General features: G+C 44.5%; 1 protein-coding gene and 1 long non-coding RNA gene across 3 annotated transcripts; one reads left to right on the top strand and one right to left on the bottom strand.

The window, feature by feature from the left end:
• Nucleotides 1-1,397: 1,397 nt before the first annotated feature.
• On the top strand, nt 1,398-14,017 carry LOC109392520 (uncharacterized). The gene is made up of 4 exons (XR_002126073.1): nt 1,398-1,953; nt 6,429-6,564; nt 11,108-11,235; nt 13,519-14,017. It is a non-coding gene; the product is annotated as an uncharacterized LOC109392520 (long non-coding RNA).
• Nucleotides 10,529-16,624, bottom strand: WNT8A (Wnt family member 8A). 2 transcript variants are annotated; one of them, XM_019661052.1, is made up of 6 exons: nt 15,212-16,624; nt 15,083-15,116; nt 14,747-14,885; nt 13,490-13,615; nt 12,646-12,788; nt 10,529-11,491 (listed from the first exon to the last, which is right to left on the bottom strand). In XM_019661052.1, exons 1-6 carry the CDS (start codon nt 15,277-15,279, stop codon nt 10,946-10,948), a joined length of 1,056 nt encoding a protein of 351 aa, XP_019516597.1. In that variant the 5' UTR covers nt 15,280-16,624; the 3' UTR covers nt 10,529-10,945. The 2 variants fall into 2 exon arrangements, with proteins under 2 accessions (XP_019516597.1, XP_019516589.1); XM_019661044.1 differs by having other exon boundaries at nt 15,083-16,624.
• Between the last annotated feature and the right edge of the window lie 1,226 nt (nt 16,625-17,850).

Raw genomic sequence — 17,850 nt, 5'->3', positions numbered from 1 at the left:
ATTTTATGGTTGGGGGTCACCACAACATGAGGAACTGTATTAAGGGGTCACGGCATTAGGAAGGCTGAGAACCGCTGATTACCTATTATATGCCAAGCACCGTGCAAGGCACTTTCACCTATGTTATCTTATTTCATTCTCAAAATAATCTTGAGGTTAAAGTGGTTAGATCTAGAGGTCATATCTAGGACTTATGAGAGCCAGGGTTTTGAACTAATTATACTTGGCTGTAAAGCCTTTCCATTACTTCATGTTGCTTTTTCACAGACATGGGAAACTTTATGTTTTCTTCATAGAGCCAACTAAGTGTTGTGTACAAATCAAGTTCATTCATTTAATGGATTTATTGTGTATAAATCAAGGGAGTGGAACTTGGAGCTTTACTCGGTTTATGCTATTGCAGTTTGTGGCTGACAATCACAGGTACTCTTCCTTCATGACTTCCAGCACCACCAAATCCCTTTCATTCTCCATAAGGCATTAATGCCTTTATTTACACTTAACCACTACTTGGCTCTTGTTCACCTGCTAAAAAAATAAAGAAAAAAAAAGCTTTGCCAATTAATTTTAAACCACCTAATTCAACCCCTTCATTTATACTTGAAGCAAATGAGACTCAGGGTAGCTAAGAGACCTGCCCAAGGTCACACATTGAGCTAATAGCTGATGGTCCAGGTTCCTGGCTCACATCCAGAATGCCACTTACTATGCCAGGAGCCCCTTGAGAAGCAGTATTTGAAAACATTGTTGCCATAGGCAGTTAAAAACCTCCACCTGGACTCTTATTTGTGGTGTCAATATTAGTAAACCCTTTAAAAATATAATATACAAATAAGCTTCCTTCAGCACAAAATTCAAATTAGTGAAATCTAATCATGAGACCATATGTACAATGAAGAACATCTGACTATTGCTGTTTTGCAGGCTATAGGTTTTTAGACACCAGAAGTTCTAATTTATTCTGTATAGCAGTAGGTATGGGATATTAGATGAAGGCCAGAACTCTCAGGATAGAGAAACTTAGAGGCTCAGAATTTTAAAATTTAGTGAATGTTTAATGTAATCTAATCCAATCCACTTATTTTTCTAATAAAGATTTTGAAGTCCAGAAAGTAAATTGCATGGCGTTATAGCAAAATATGTGGCAAAATCAGCATCACTTTCCCCACAAAGCTAAATTGCCTTCCTTGATTACCTGAAAATTAAATTGGGTCGATAGACCCAGAAGACTGTGGGAATAAACCCTTTGGGGAATATGTTAAACAACCTTTAGGGAACTAAAATTACACATTACCTTAACCTCCTTTTGGAAGATGAACCCCATTATTATTCAGGCAACTTCACTGCGTGTGCAGATTTTCTTGGCTCTTTGATATAGTACTTATGTGTTATTGGCAAATTGTTGTGGTTTTTTTTTACCAGAAACATCAGAATTCAGAAAGAGAGAAAAATGGAATTTTCTTAGCTAATGGGAGCTTTGAAAAGCTCCAGATTGTGATCCACTCTAAAGTGGCCTGTTTTTAGCAACTTCTGGACATGAGGAATCAGAGTGGACTTGGATCATCCTCTAAGAGAATCAATAATTATTTTCTATCTTAGTCACAGGGGCAACAAAAGTGCCTGGCTGTTCAGGAGAGCTTCAATATTTTCATCCTCATTGTTTTGTTTTTTTTGTTTGTTTTGTTTTTAGATTGTGGGTTGTGTAAGTACACCTATTGGAGCCCAGAATTTAGGAGAAATTTTGTATTATTTTCATTTTTTAAAGAAAATTTATTCTTTCCAGTTTGTGTTCACATAGATTCTGGCCAGATTTTTTTCTGTTGCACCATACTGCTGGGTCTGAAGAAATCAGCCTGAGGATTATATGACAGAATGAGGAAACGCATCCATACCCTCAGTCCAGCCCTGTCCTTCAAACTCTGGATATCATTTAGAGTCCACCCTAGGACACTGGTGAGTGTGGGAAGCTCATGGAGGGGTGAGGAGTGGGAGGGTGCCAGGGGCCTGAAAGACCTTATGGAGCTCCCTGCCAAGCTGGCCCAGGATTAACCCCATCCTTTCCCAGCCAGAGCTATCCCAGCTGTCTTGCTTTCCTGGGGCCTCTCATGTTAATCTATGGAATTGACCAACTGAGTTTGACCGTGACTGGCTTTGTTTTGCAAAACGAAATTGGTAAGGCAGGCCTCATGCTGACTGACTGAATGGTGTCATCAACCCAATTCAAGGGGTGCCACAAAAGCAAGGAAATGAAACTTCAATTTCCTCCTCATGTTAAATGATAGCTTATCATACCGATGATGACCCTTATGCAGCTCAGGGCAAAGCATTTTATTGCTTTTTTGTGTGAACCGCAATAAACCGCTGTCTCCTTCCATGTTTCCCTCTAACCCCCTCCCCCCTCCGCCACCCCTGATGAAGGCTCACTGGAAAGGCACTTCTCTACTGTCAATGGGCAGGGAACCAAAGCCTCCATTCTTATCCCCACCAACCTGTCATGATTTTACATTTATCCCAGGAAGCACAAAATGTGTTTTAAAACGAAACAGAAACAAACAGAAGTGGGTGTGGATGTGAGCCTTTCTGGCTTCAGTCCACCCTTGTAATTAATGTTCAGCTCCTCTCACTACTTGGATGAGCTTTCCTTCAGTTCTGGGCCAGACAGACATTGGCTGCTTTCATCCCTGTGTTCCCACTGCCCCTGTATACACCTCCGTTAGAAAGTTCATCACACCACATAATTATGGGCACAGGTGTGCTTCTTGGTTGGGACAGACTATGTCCCTTCATCTTTATGTCCCCGACAGGCAGCTATCATAGTAGTCCCTGACCCACAGAAGGCGTTCATTGAATGAACAGAGTGATGGAACCCCAGCCCCCCCCAACCCCCACACACAAAGGTCAGCTCATCTATTTCCCTACCTGCCAGAAGCCTGGACCTGTCTATTCCCAGAATCAAGAAGTTCAGCTGCACAGCTTCCTCATCGGGCATTTGTGGACATCAGTGAGAGAGGTGTGGGTTTCTTAGGACTTGGACCTGTGTCCTCCTCCCTTCATCCTACTCTTTTTGGGAAATCTCATTTACTCCCATGGCTTCAGAAACTATATATATTGGTAACTCCTAAATTTGCATCTCCATCTCAAATTTCTTCTCTGATTTGTTTATCCAGCTTTCCCAGACTTAATAGCTGATTGCCTGCTTGATATCTCCACTTGAATGTCAGAAAAATTATCAATTTCACATGCTTAAAATGAAACTCTTGATTCCCCTTTTCTCATTAGCCCTGTCTGGGCCCTCTCTCATTTTGCCTGTGTCCATAAATGACACCACCTGCCACTCAGTTACTAAAGCTAAAAAACCGGAAGTCATCCAGACCCCTCTCACCTACAACATCTAATCCATTGGCTAATTTTATTGGTTCTTGTATACATACTGTTGGTTTTCCCTCTTCTCTCCATTCACGCTGTCCCTACCTTAGTCCAAGACAGCTCTAGCCTGGCCTACTACAATTGCCTCCTTGTCTCCATGCCTCCACGCTTGCCTCTCTCCATTTTCCATATAGCAGCCAGTATGAGGTTTCTTACAAAGTTAATAAAATCCTATCACCACTCTGCTTAGAATCTTTTAATTGCTCCTCATTTCTCTGGAACAAAATTCTGACTGTTTATTGTGACCTACTGAATCTTGCATGATCTAGCCCCAGCATACTTTTCTAAGTTTATCTCATGCTACCACATGCAAACCATGCTCTAGTGACATCAAACTTTGATCGTTTCCTGGAATTTTTCCAAGCTATTTTCTGCTTTGTGCCTTATTCCTTGTTGCTTCTCTCTGGAATATCCTTTCCTGCAGCTCTTACAACTGGCTCCTGTACATCCTTTGTGTATCAGCTTAAATGTCAACTTCACAGAGAGCCTTCTCTGACCACTTTTTTTATAAGAACCCCACTTATTTCATCATGACAGTCTGCAATAATTTATATTTTTACTTGTTCATTGTACGTGTCCTCCATGGGGGCAGTGACCTTGTCTATGTCATGAGCTTTTGCATCTTTTGCATTAGTGCTATGTCTATAACAGAGTAGGTTCTCAATAAATATTTATTAATGAATGGATGGATGAAGTAGATTATAAATAGGGGGACAATATAATTATCATCAACTTTTGGGAGTGGAAGGAGGCACAATTACAATTATACTTGGAACAACAGACATAAACTCTGAAGTAATAATAAGAGCACTAGGTTTCCAGAGATATCAGAAGTCCAAGGTGATTCTGACTTTGTGCCCTACATTTTTATTCAGGTGAAGCCAAGATAAGGTGAATACTAAGGAAAGGGAGAAGGGGTACTTTTGCAGTGAACGATAGTATAGTGGGGGGCATGGGCTGACCGTTTCCTTTCCCTTGGGCTTAAATGGTAATGGTGTGATGGGGAACCTCATATGTTATTCTCTTTCTTCCTCCTCCTCCTCCTCCTCCTCCTCCTTCTTATTTTAAACATAGCATATCCAAGCCCTCCACAGCTGTTTGGTCTTAAGAGTAGTATGGAGCCTCCCAGAGCAGAGGACCTAGGGGTTGCTTGAAGGCAGGACACCTGTGATCTATTCTCAGCTTAACCTTTAATTGTCCAAATGACTTTGGGCAAATTGTTTCCTTCTTCTGTAAGATAAGAAGATTGTAGGAGGTGACTTCTAAGGTCTCCTACTTCTCTGGGATTCCATGACCTGTACACTTAGACCACCTTTGGGCAAGATTGTTTAATGTCAGAGAGATCACTAATTACCTACCACATGCAGAGTGTGGTAAGAGGTTTGCAGAGGTACCAGAAGGGATAACTTCCTACTTATCCCTTTCTGACAAGGAAGAATGGTCCTACTTCCTTGTCAGACTTATTGTTGAGACACAGGAAAATACATAATGCCTAGATGTCATAGGCAGTGATTATATCAAACAAAAGACTGGCAATATCAAGGTGCAGATAGACCTCAGGCAGGACGTGTTTGGAGTTGGAGAGGCAGTAGATAAGGCAAAGATATTTCAAGGAGGAAAATGACCTCAACTGGGATACAAACAGTTTCATGGGGATGATGTATGCAAAGAACCATCATAACCTGGTCAACCTGGAGTGAAGGAAGCAAGGGATTAAAATTGGAGAAGCACATTAGGAGCAATTAACCTCTAGGAAGGGTAGTGGGCTGGGGGAAGAAGGGGATGAAGGTGATTATTCACATTTTGTGGTCTATTTTGATGAGAATATATTCATAGAAAACATTTTAATGTTTATAGTACAATAGTGTCAAGTTTAGGAGACTTGAAATGTCTGGCCAAAGAATTAGGATTTTATTCTTTAGGACATTGCAAGTTTTTTTGTTTTTTATTTTTTATCAGGTGGTGATAAATTGAAAGTGGTGTATTAGTCAGATAAATATGGTATCAATGTGTTAAGTGGAGAGTTGAGGGACAAAATACCAGTTATTGAGTTAGTACAAAAAGCAGGTACAAGATACAAGAGTCAGTCTAGAGTGCAGGCAAAGGTAATGGAGAGGAGGGGGTAGGGTTGGAGGCCAAACCAAAGCAAGATGACTAAATATGAAAAGTTGAGCAGAGAGAGGAATCAGGGATAACTCAGAAATAAGCCTCGGTCACTCAAAGTTTCATTAGACTGCTCATGGAAACAGAGAAATCATAAGAGAAAATCCATTTGTCACTCAAGTAGAAATGGCCAGTGAAGCATTAGAGCTGTGGTGCTTAGAGCTTGCACAGAGATGGGGATTTAGGAGTCATCAGCAAGGAAAGAAAACTGGAGCTTAGAGCACGTAACTTCTCCACAGGTGATGGCAGACAAGGAAGTGTGTCCTCATTGTCAATTTCATGTTCTTTCCCCCACACCACTGCAAGCCCCCAGCACAGGAGGACCTTGACGATTGAGGTCCCAGCTGATGGAACTGAGCATCAAAGCTCTTTGGCTGAAATGGAAGGGTTTAGAAATGAACACGGACCAGGGAGAAACGCAAGTGGAGCCTATAGGGCAATCAAAGCTCTGTGACAACCAAGAATAGGTAGATTCTTCAGATCAAGCCAAAGAAATGATGGCAGCTGAGGCTTCAGAAGGGTTCACATCCCACTTATTTAACTCCTCACAGAAACCCAAAGTTGGTACATTTGGAGACAGTCTAGGAAAAAGAGTATGGGAGGGAACTGGTGGAAAATTGAAGTAGTTAGGGTTATTTAGCTTGGAAAAAAGACGCTTTGAAGGCCTGAGCCCATAATGAGAGGTCCTAGATTTCGTAGGCTTAAAATATAGTGCCAATGTGGGTTACACATGCAGCAAATGTTCTCATAAGCGCTTTATCCCAGGCAGAAAGGGACTGGCTTCCTTCTCCCTGACGGTCTTTCAAAACAGAATGTACAATGTGCTCCTCTTCCTTCAGCTGTGAATTAGGAGTTCTCCTGTTAAGAAGAAGGTGGCTGAATCAAGTGATCTCCTATAGACTGCAAGAAGGTCCTGGTGAAGAAAAGATAAGGGACCTTCCCAGGATCACCGAGTCCCAACACAGGTCTGCACAGGTACCTGAGAATCTGAGAGCAACGTGGGAATAAATCTGGGCACCTAGTGCACCACCAGGTTTTTCCCTACCCACATCCCCCCCACATTCCCATTTCCACTACCCATAGCGTTCCTATTCGAATCCTCACTGGCCAGGTATAGTCAGGTTTCCTAGAGCCCTGGCCTCATTTCCTTAGTGCTTCCCATTGGTCATCATTCATCCCTTTCTTATGAAAAAGGCAGCCTGACAGGGTAGGCAGAGCACCAACCATGGGGAGCGTTCAGGCCCTGGAGTCTAGATATCTCTTTAGCTATCTCACTTGGCAATATTAAGTGAGATACTTTCCTCCACTACACCTACCTTTCCTCCTGTGGTTGAAAATGTGCAGGATTATGCGATTTGGAGCTCTAGCCCACCCAGAAGTCTTTAATCTCTACTAGAAGCCATTTTCTGGTCCTTGCTTTCATTTCATTTCCCCCCAACCCAAACATCTTTATCTGGGCTCTGAGTCACTGTCTTTTGTGATCAAGGATTATGAGTAGTTTGTGATCTGGGGTTAGATATTTGTCTTTTCTGGATCCTGTTTTTCCTTCCTTTGTCCTCTAAAATAAACACCTCTCCTTTGACATTCTCTTTGAAACTTTGACCTCTAATATAGACCATAAAGGTTAGCCTTTTTCTTTGAGTACCCCCTGGAGAACTAGGATTCTGCCCTCCCAAGTCAGCAGGGGCCAGGCTATCTGCTTTATCATTCTAAGGATGGCCTTTGCAAGTCAAAAGTTAGGTTTCTTCATTCTGGAGAAGGGCTGAGAAATGTGACTGTCTTATTTGAGGGAGGAAGAGGACACCTTTCACTGCATATGAATGGTAGTCACTCCACAAAGCTGTCAAGACAGTTAAGAATATCAGCCAGAGACCCCTGGGCTCCCAGAGTGTGAGTGATGTGTAAGACATTATGGTTTTACGTGGTAGCAGGCCTGAATTCAAAACCATCTTCCTGTATTTAATTTTAGTTTGGGTGCTTCTGAGCTAGTTTCCCATGTAATAAGAGGGGGATAATAGTAATACTTTAATTGGGTATTTCTGAGGATTGAAGGAGATAATATTACATTATCTCAGATAACATTAAGTATCTGACACTTAGTAGGTGCTCAGTTACTTCTTTTTCACCCTTAACTGTATGATCACCTCCCAGCAAGCACTGAGATTGGCAGGAGACTATAGGAGACTCTAGGGAAAGGCCTCAGGGTTTTCTTAGGCGTCCCTAATTCTACCCACAGCAAAGGTCAGATGGAAGGAAGGAGGAAGAGGAGGAGGAGGTGGCAAAGAGGCAAAAGAGAAAAAGCTTTGTAGGGGCCTGACAAGCATAAGCATATTTTCCTTTTTAATCTAAACAGAAAATATAGGCTTCTGATCTGCAGGCGATATGAAACAGTACTTGGGTTTACTGAAATATGGAAATAGGCTTATGGACAGGCTTCCCTCATTGAGTTGATTCGTTTCTCAGCAGCTTTTTAAGATCCACCATCAGACTGTGGCCAATCTGCCTGTCCTGGGTCCTGAATCTATTGAACGTGGGGGTTTTACTGTTCTGTCACCTTAACGATAGCCAGCTTGTTAAGGATGAGCCAAAAGGGAAGGAGTGTAGGGCGGTAACCAATGAATCTGAATGACACTGTAATTAATGCCTTGGAATGAATCGCTGACAGGAAGGTGATGGATGTAGAGAAATCCGAATGCCTTTAGTTTCTGGCCCAGGGTCCATGTGGGAAGATTGGTTGATGTGATTGCCACGAGGGTAAGATGAACGAAGATGGAAGAGGCTTGGAAGGAGTGGGACTATGAGCTTTTGGGGGAAGTCGGCTAACTTTTCATGAAATTCCCAGTTGCTCTGGGTTTCATTAATGAAAATCTCAGATATAAACCCCCAGAAAACACAAGGCATGTCCTTGAATGACAATTTGGCAGGGCAGCAGGGATGGTTTTGTTTCTGAAAATGCCCCTGAAGATTATTTGGGAGTGCCAGCAAGGTCCTGGGGAAAATGTCAAAGCATCAGGTACCGGGTTCTTTGGATGGAGATTCAGTTAGGAATAAAGGGAGAAAATCTAGGTTGTTCGTTTCCCTGACACAACTCATGTTTCATGATGGGTACCTTGGCGTCTGTGTTTATTGAGGGTTTCACCTCCAGGCCAGATGATTTTATGTTGGTTTTCTTTTTTCTCTGAGTCGCAGGGAAATAATCTTTTCTTTCGGTTACCTATTTCTTCACCACAATTTTTGTACTTAGATAGTATCCCTTCCACTCCCCCTTCTACTACCTTTACAGATACACCCCCCCACACACATACTTCCTTTCTCTGTTATTAACTGTAGAGAGAGAGAGAGAGAGAGTGTGTGTGTGTGTGTGTGTGTGTGTGTGTGTGTGTGTGTGTGTGTGTTACCTTCCTTAGGAGGAGGGAGGTAGAGGAAATCTTCGTTTTTTTTCCGGCATAGGCTAAATTTTTATGGATTTCTTCTTGTCTCTGGTTTCTGGCATCTGTGGTAGTTTTAAATGCACCAGAAGCAATAGAGACCGGAGTGGACTCTCAAGGTACCTGCTTATGGTTTCTCTTGAGATGCCAACTTCCTTAATGAACATTTCACCTTCCTTTCATTCAAAAAAAAAGAAAAAGAGAAAAAAAAGGCCTTTTAATGTAGACATTAAAAAAAATAGATTATTCTTTTTGGTGACAAAAATATTTGTTTATTGTAGCCAAATGTAAAATACAGAAAAACACAAAAAGGAACATAAACCACTCTATTTTGATATTACATAATAACAAATATTTTCATATCTTTTAAAACAAAATTTGGTTTATCCCGAACATGGTGTTTTGTAATAAACTTTATTCAATTATAGCATACATGTTTCATGTTACTAAATATTTCTCCAGAATATTATTTTAATAGTTACTATTCCATTATGGGGGCCATAATTTAAGTAGTTTGCCCTACTGTTGAATATTTAAATTGTTTTCTCATTTAAAACATTAAGCTGAGAGTGTTTCCCTACTCTCTGCGATCAGTCATTTTACTTGTTTAATACCTCCTCCCCGCAGGGTGCTCGCAGAGGAGAGACCCCCAAGGCTGAGATGCTCAGATTTAGGAGACCAGTGGCTGTGCCCCCAGGGCTCTCTTTATGGAAAACTACTTCTCCCCCAAAGATTGCCAGTGGAAGGTGTAGAAGTGCAAATGAGGACGGTAGAATCCACAACTTTCCTGGTCTCTTGCCCTGGGGCCCAGGTCTTTGGTGTACAGACACCCCAGGAAGCCCAAGTTAAGAGAGTAAACACACTTTGAATATGGTTCAAGTTCAAAGGGCTTCCTTGTTGCTCAAGTTGCTTAGGTTGCATTAAAATAACACCTTCTAAATCTGGGAGTCTGGACTGTTTACCTGTTGGCCAGTTCCTCGGTCTCAGTTTTATTATCTGTAAATGCTGATACCAAGGGGGTTGGATAGTTCCAGGTTCTCCCTTAGCCTTCTGCATTAAGGGATACAGAAGCAGGGTTTCCTATTCCTTTTCTGATCCTAAGCTTTCCAAAGAGAGAAATAAAAGCTCTCAGCTGCATTATATATTCTAGAAGCATTTATTGCAAAGTAAAGTTGAGTTCCCAATCTGGGAAAAGAACAAAATAGAGTCGTTTTACAGCTCTTTGGGAGAAACTCTCTCGGGGGATTGTCTGGATATGTTGTAGTCACCTGTCCACTTACTGCGACCATTATACCTTTTCTGTGGCTCCAGAGATGGTTTCTGAGCTGGAAAAGTCCTCAGGTTATGTTGGGTTGTGGTTTCCCCAGGGTTGGGTGGGAAGAACTTTGAAAGTGCATACTCAGGTGAAAAACCCAACGCCCTAGAATCCTCCCACTAGGCAGTGAACTCATGCAGAGTTCACTTATCTGCATGAACTCCTAAGCTGGTCTTTCTGGAGCCAGAGTAGGGGAAGGTTGCTCCTTCAGGAGTCTGGACAGAACTCTTTCATTTTTGCTTCCATTCCCTCTGATGCTCAGCAGCATAGCTGGGTTGGACGTAGTCTGAAACTTACAGGGTCGAGTACTTTGAGGGTCCCTATGGATATGGACCCCAAACCAAACAAATTGCAAAAGTACAGGCACAAAGACCAGGAAATAACTTGCAGGAAGATGAAATGGGGTCTGCCCAAGTTAGGAAGCCCAGGTTCCACTTTCAGCTCTGTCAAGAATATGCTGTATAATCTTGGGCCTCAATTTCCCCATGTATACCAGATATCGAGAGAATTACAGACCAACCCTGTGATGTCCCAATTGTTTTCAAATCTAATGTCTCCAGAAGAGAAGCTGTGTCCCCCTCCATTGTCATGCAAGTGAGTTTGTGGGGCGTTATCAGGTGCTGCCTTTGCCCCTGGACCAAGTACTGCCGGGGGAGCGCGTGCAATAGTACTTGTTCACCACATGCCTACACTGGTCGCACTTGACTGTACAGCACCACTGGAATTTGCAGTTACAGCTGCTGGTGGCCTCAGTTCTCCTCTCTTCCACCTGCAGACCACACTCCGTGCACAGGCGCCAGCAGCTGTGTCGTTCCCACCTGGATATGTTGTGGTTGTTCTGCAGACACTCCCGACCCTCGGTGCCATAGATGCCCAGGCTGGAATTGCGGGTACAGTAATCTGGTGAGTCCTCTAAAAAGATCAGCTCAGCCTCTACACTAGGAAGGAAGGCCTCCGTGGGTGCCCAGCGGCCCTCGGCACTGTTCCCAGCCCTTAGTCGCCGCTTATCCAACTCGATTTTCAGTGCCTGGTCATACTTGGCCTTTAGGTAGTCTCCCATCTCCCGGAAGTCAGCCAGCTGCAGCCAGCATGTCTGGATGCTGCAGCTCCCTGAGATGCCATGGCATTTGCAGGTCCTTTTCATGGTGGCTCTCACTGCCTTCACAGAGAGAGAACAAATGAGAGGATGGTCTGGGCAGGGAACACCAAAATTTAGCAATTAAATGGCATATTTTAGAGTTGTGCTTCTTCACTTTGGAGGAGCATCAGAATTACATGGGGAAGCCCATGCAACATATTTATTCCTGGGCCCTACTCCAGAGCTTCTCAATTAGAATGTTCAAGGGTTTAATGGCCTTGGTATCGGTGATTTTAAAATGCCCCTGAGTGATTCTTAAGGAAAGCCAGGCAAGTGTTGACACGGTTATTAGAATCAGGAAACATAGTCACCAGGCCCAAAATTCGTCACTTGTTGAGCTTGTTTCTTTATCTGCCCATCTGGATCAAGAATAATCAAGAAAGTACTTTATAAATTATAAAGGAAAAGATGATCATAAATACTCTTAATGTCTTGCAGCTTGAGGCTTGAGTATTTGTGGGGGTCTAAATTTGTGCTCTGGGCCCTCTCCCAGAGGGAAGGAAGCTTCTGGAGTCTGAACCCCTACAACCCATGGTTGTAATGGCCTTGAAAACCTCTTCCGCTTGTCCTGGGGAACCAGGACATCTAGGTATAGGTTCAAAGTGGAAATTCCTATGCTCTTAGCTCTAAATGCAATTTGCTTCCAGATCTGAGTTCAGAACACCTCAGGGATTGCCACCCTACCAGAAGTCTTAGGGGAGACTAGACCCTCTAGGGAAACTTAGATCAGCCCCAGTCCCTTGAAGCCCAGACAAACTTTAGGACAGGGGCTACATAATAACCCCTGTCAATTTCCTAGAACACAAAGTTGAGAGGGTTACAAATTTAAGTTGTGGAAGCAAGGCCCTGATTTTGTATTATTCTGTGTTCTCAGAAACCTGCCCGTGGAGGGGCCAGAGCACAAGGTTTGGTGGGAAGAGGACTAGCCCAGAAAATCTGAGTCCATTGCCTGGCTCTGGTGCTTATTAGTTATGTTGCTTTGGCTAAGCCACTTGGCTCAGCCTTCACTGGCTTTGTCACCCAGAGAATGGGGGTCACCATCCCAGTCCTGCTGGGTGGTGTGAGGATGAAACATGGATATGAGATATCTCTTGGGAAGTTGTGAAGGGCTGAACAGATGGGAGGCCATTGCCAGTACTGAGCCCGATGGCTCACTGGCTGACTCCTATACCCACCAGCCTGCCTGCCCTGTTGTTGTGAAGATTCATCAGGGCTCTGGCATCCTTTCCCTTCTCCAGGCTGTCCACAAAGAGTTTGGAGATCTTTTCCCCAAATTCTACATTGTCGCTGCAGCCTCCCCAGATCCAGCCATGGCCTCCTACATACAAGGAAAGAATAAGTTCTGCATACAGTTCCCTGCTAAGTCCCGGGAAAAGAAGTCAGTCATTTTGACTGACACAGCCAAGCCATCCCCAAGAGCTGTAGCTGAAGGTAAGACAGGGAAATGGAGGTACTTGGTGTAGGTGGGGGCAGTCCTGTTCCCAAGGCCAACTGTCCACCCTTCAGGCACTTCCCAGCGCTAGGCAGTTAGCCCCTATTGCCATAGTAAAAGTAGGCAGACTGGGAGTGGCCCAGAGGATCTCAAAGGTTTCTCACAGCTCAGACATTCTGGAATTCTGCACCATTATCCTACAAGTCTTGTTAGAGTCACCTCTTCCCTCATTAGTGACAAATCTGAATAAGTCTCTTAGGTGACAAATCATTGAGTAGCTCTGGATTATGGACAAGCCATTCTAAGCCTGAAAATGAGGGTTTGCTCTAAATTGTCTTTGGCTTCCTCATTCTCAGATGCCTCGTTGGTTTTAGGGCTCAGTGCTACTTGCTGATCCTGGAATCATGGACCCAGGCTCAACTCTCGGGAGAGTCTAGGTCCAAGAGCTCCCACCCATGAAGTTGCTGTTGGAGTCCAGGGGTTTGAGGGAGCTGGAGCTGTGTCCCTCAGCATTTCCCTGGGGGATTTTGGCCTGCACTCAGCCCTGCACCCCTCACTGCTTCCTTCCATCAGAGAGCCCAGCTTACCTGTTTTTCCATTTTTTGACTCATCACAGCCACAGTTTTCAAAGTCGCCCATGCTACAGTTCTTGGTGATGGTGTGCATGACCCCAGCAGAGCTGATGGCATGAATGAAGGAAGTCTCCCTGGTGGCTTTGGAGAGAAAAGGGGGACTGGGAACTTGGACCCTGATGACCCAAAGCAGAGGCTATGGAAAAGCAATGCGTTTCTCTCCCCTGACCCCCGCCGCCTTTGGGTTTAAGAGAATGCTGTTCTACGTAGAGAGCAGTGCATATCTCCTTCACTTCATTCGTACTTCATTCAGGCACCCCCATGCTGCAGATGGGGAAAGTAAAGCTCAGAGACAGAGTGACGAGACCAAGGCCATGCTCCTCACCAATGGTGGTGTTGGGACCAGGACTGTTTCCCCCTGAAGCCCAGCCTAGGTCTTTGTCCATTAGCCACTGCTTTTGGTCCTCAGGCAGTGAGGACGCAGGGCCATGAGGCTGTCTTAGGAAAGAGAGAAGGACCTTTTCTTCTTTCTGACATGAAGCTAGAGCCATGCACTAATCGTAATGACCATGTCTACCACTTACTGAGCTTTACTGAGCTTGTATCTTATTAAACTCTGTACACATGTTCCATTTAATTTCCACAAACTCCCCACTCTTTCTTTATACCCCATGGATATTTTTTTTTGTCCTCTTCTTCTTTACTTCTTCCCCCAACTCTTCTCAGGCAACTCTTTATTGTTCCTAACATAAATTACTTTTATCCATTTTATACACATAGTTACAAACAGTTGCACAAGTACACACACACACACACACACACACACACACAGACACACCAACTGAGGTACAGCTCACTGGAATCTCTTAGCTTTCTGTTGTTGGGGTTTTATGAGAGCTGTGCAGATGGGAAACACAGCGGCTTTCCCCATTTTTATTTAATGCAAGTCAGTGCTTAAGTGTGTACAAACACACAATTACAGGCATGCATTAAAAATAATTATTCCATTTGTGTAGAAATACCTTTGTATTCACCTCATTCAACCCTTATAATACTCCTGGTGAGCTAAATCGAGCTGGCCTTATTGATCCAAATGACAAACTGAGGTTGAGAAAGGGGAAGTAACTCACTCAGCGTCACACAGCCAGGAAGTGGCATGTCAGCAGCTCACTAACTTTTTCACTTCACTGTGCACATATATACTACACACACGCACTTACTGCAAGCCTTCCTCCATGCACACAGACCCCCTGTACAGGTGCACAGACTTACCACTTCTCAGCCTGTTGTGTGTGGAGAGCTGGAGAGCGTTTTCAGGGCAGTTCCAGCGTTCCCAGGCAAACTGGAACTTACATTCCTCGATGCCACTCTGGGCACCCAGGGCCACGCTGGTGGTGTAGGTCAGATAGGCCTGGCAAAGGGAAAAGGGCTGTGAGCTTCCGGGGGACCAGGCAGGATGCAGATGGGTTAGCTCTCCATTAAGGAACAATCATAGGTTCCTCTGGATGGGGGATTTCTGGCACTCTCTCCTCCTCCCCTCTTTTCCTTCCCCAAAAGAGTTCCCGTAGGAAGCTGTATGGGTAAAAACAGAAGCAGAAACCATCCTACCTTGGGCCCTGTTATCAGGAAATTGTTCACTGACCTAACCAAAAAGAGAAAAAGTAAGGCAATGGTGAATGAGGATGAGATAATGGGGCTTCCTTGGCCTGGAGTAAAGGGTGGGGGGAAAGGACTTACCAGGCAGAGGCACTGAAGGTGGCATAGCATATGCCCATAGTCACCCTGAGCATAAACAGGTCCCCCATGGCACTGCTCACCTCTAGGGGACCAGATTCAGCCCAGGGACAAGTCCAGAGAAAAAGTGAGAAGAGGGCAGTGTCTCTCTCAGTATTTATGTGGGGAAATTCTGAATGGCCAAGGGGGAAAAATCAACAGCTCATCTCATTTGTCCCTCACTGGCGGGGCTGCAGGAGCCTTTGACCCAATGGAGGACCAGGGGGGAGGGACTCAGCCCAAAGCCTCAAGGAAAGCCCCGCCCCATGCCCCCTCCAGCCCTTCTTGCCTCCCAGGCCCACAGAAGGTCTGAAGTCTTTCCATCCCCTGGATGTTTCTTTCCTCTCTAAGTCAGACTTACATCTCTTTCCTCCCGAGGGCTTGTTTCCAGAACCTCATAGCCTAGAGCAGGTGGGCTCCTAACCCTGAAGATAGATCACCTGTCCCTTAGAGCTGCAGTGTCCTCACCTGTCAACCAGACTGCATTCCTTGTCCTGCCTTTCTCCCTAAGGTGTTAATAATGATATACTTTACCCAAGTAAACAAGTGCTCTATTCCTAGCTCCTCTCTTGGTGATTGTAAAGTCATGGAATCATGGGACATGAAGCAGAAACACTTCAGGGGCCATCTCTGCTACAGTCCTTTCTAGCGCATTCTACCAAACTAAGTTCTGGTAAATTTCCTTCATTCCTAGTAGGTTTATCTTTTTTTTTTTTGAGGGTTAGATCTCCAGTTTGATAGCTGCTTGTACCTTTGGATCACCCAGGGCTGTATTTGAAAAGACTGATGGCTTTCTTTGTGATACTTTGTCACAAGGACATCAGCTCCTTAGGCAGGAATCTGCCTTTTATAGATTCATTTTGTATTCTTAGTGCTTAAGAAGATGCCTGAATGAATGAATAAATGAACGAATGAACAAATGAATGAATGAATGAATGAATAAACGAACAAATGAACTTGTGGCCCCTAGTAGGGACCCAAGGCACTATTAGGTAGGACTGGGGACTACAGTGAAGAGGTGGAGATCTTCCCTGGTTGGTGAAGCTCTTTCCTAGAGCTGGGGAAGACAAACTGGAGAGATTCTGAGCGAAGTACAAACAGGAAGTCACAGTCCTGACTCATTACCCTGTGACCATGGATATCCAGATCGCTTCTCAGCATCCCAGACCTGATTTGGATGAGCAAAAGGGCTCAGACATCTCCCCGCCAAAGGAGTTCTGGGGCAAAGGAGTCCCCAGGCCTTTTTAGGGCAATACACTCCAAGTACGGGTCAGGATTGGTGTTGGTCTGCAAACTGTTATCTTTCTGTGGCAAGATAAGTATGGAAATGAAAGTGTTTAGAAATTTTTATAGCAATTTGATGGAGTAATTTTAAATAGGTTGAACGAATATTAAGAAACTTGGGGGGGGGGTGCAGGGGCCGGCCGAGTGGTGCGATGGTTAAGAACTGGCTTGGGACGCCAGAGGGCCCCGGTTCGGATCCCACATATGAGGGCCAGTGACACTGCCCTCCACAGCTAAGATGCTGAACAACAGCTCAACCTGGAGCTGGGCTGCCATGAGTCACCGGCGATGGCGTAGGCTGCAGCCCCTGTGGCAGTGGGTTGCCATGAGCTACCGTATGTAGCCAGCAGCCAGCGTGAGCGGCCAGCAGCCGCAGTGAGCGGCCGTCCAGAAGCCGGCGACTGATCTGCCTCGCCTGGGAAGAGCGCAATGATGGTGCCAACTTGGGCCAGTGAAGCAACGTCCTCCACAACTAGACTGAAGAACAAAAAGGACAGCAACTTTTCTGTTCCCCTTCCCCCAATTCCCCAGTGCTGTTCCCATCCCCCAATTCCCCAATTTAAAAAATCTCAAAAAAAAATAAAGAAACTTAGGCTCCTATTCTGTATGTCTTTTTTTTCTGTTTTATTTTTCTAGCGAGACAGGTCAAATGTCACAAATGCAAAATGTCTTTAATGGACTAAAGCTTTGCTTCATCCTAGCAAACTCTTCCTCTGCTTGCTTGTGGGCTTCTCTCCTTGGGGAAAGAGGTGTCTGAGACCTGGGTCACTTGGAACAAGCCCACTAGGTTTGCCTCAGTGGCTTTTTCTCTGCTTCCTATGATTCCCAATCAGAATCTAATGTTTAGCTTTCATGTCCTAGGACAGCAGGGTTGACTTCCATGCCACTCACTGTGGCATCAGAAGAGGGTTAGCATAACCCCAAGGTCGTCCCCTCCCTTGAAAGAGTTTTAGGAATGACTCCAAATTCACTTCCTGTGTTTGAGCAACTGGGTCTTATTCTTCTGTGTCCCCCATAGAACCTGGCATTCGGTTGGTACTCTATGAAAATATTCCCTTGTTTTCTAGGAAGCAGAGGAGAAGTTAGTGTGCTTTTTGTGTGCACACTTTGTGCTTGCTCCCACTCAGGTTCTCTAAAGGTCATATTTCTCTAAAAGGAATTTAAGATGTTAAGGAAAGGCCTCTGCTCCAGGTATTAGGAGACCTAATTAGGATGTTGGCCGCTAATCAGTTGTGTGATGTCGGGCAAGCTGTAATATTAACTACTACATGAACTCAGTTTCTTCATCTGTAAAATGAGGCTGTAGGGGCAATGTTGAA

Source organism: Hipposideros armiger, unplaced genomic scaffold (assembly GCF_001890085.2).
Source record: "Hipposideros armiger isolate ML-2016 unplaced genomic scaffold, ASM189008v1 scaffold_11, whole genome shotgun sequence".
Classification (NCBI taxonomy): Eukaryota; Metazoa; Chordata; class Mammalia; order Chiroptera; family Hipposideridae; genus Hipposideros; species Hipposideros armiger.
The sequence above is the reverse complement of the archived record's forward strand: the minus strand, read 5'-3'. Positions and strand labels throughout refer to the sequence as shown.

Excerpts from the sequence above, each read along its gene's own strand:
- WNT8A (XM_019661044.1), bottom strand. The coding sequence starts at position 15,241 with ATGCTATGCCACCTTCAGTGCCTCTGCCTGGTAAGTCCTTTCCCCCCA. Across the intron at positions 13,616-14,746 it reads ACACAACAGGCTGAGAAGTG|CCACCAGGGAGACTTCCTTC; the intron begins GTAAGTCTGTGC and ends TTCTCTCCAAAG. Across the intron at positions 11,492-12,645 it reads ACAACAGGGCAGGCAGGCTG|GCAGTGAGAGCCACCATGAA; the intron begins GTGGGTATAGGA and ends CTCTCTGTGAAG.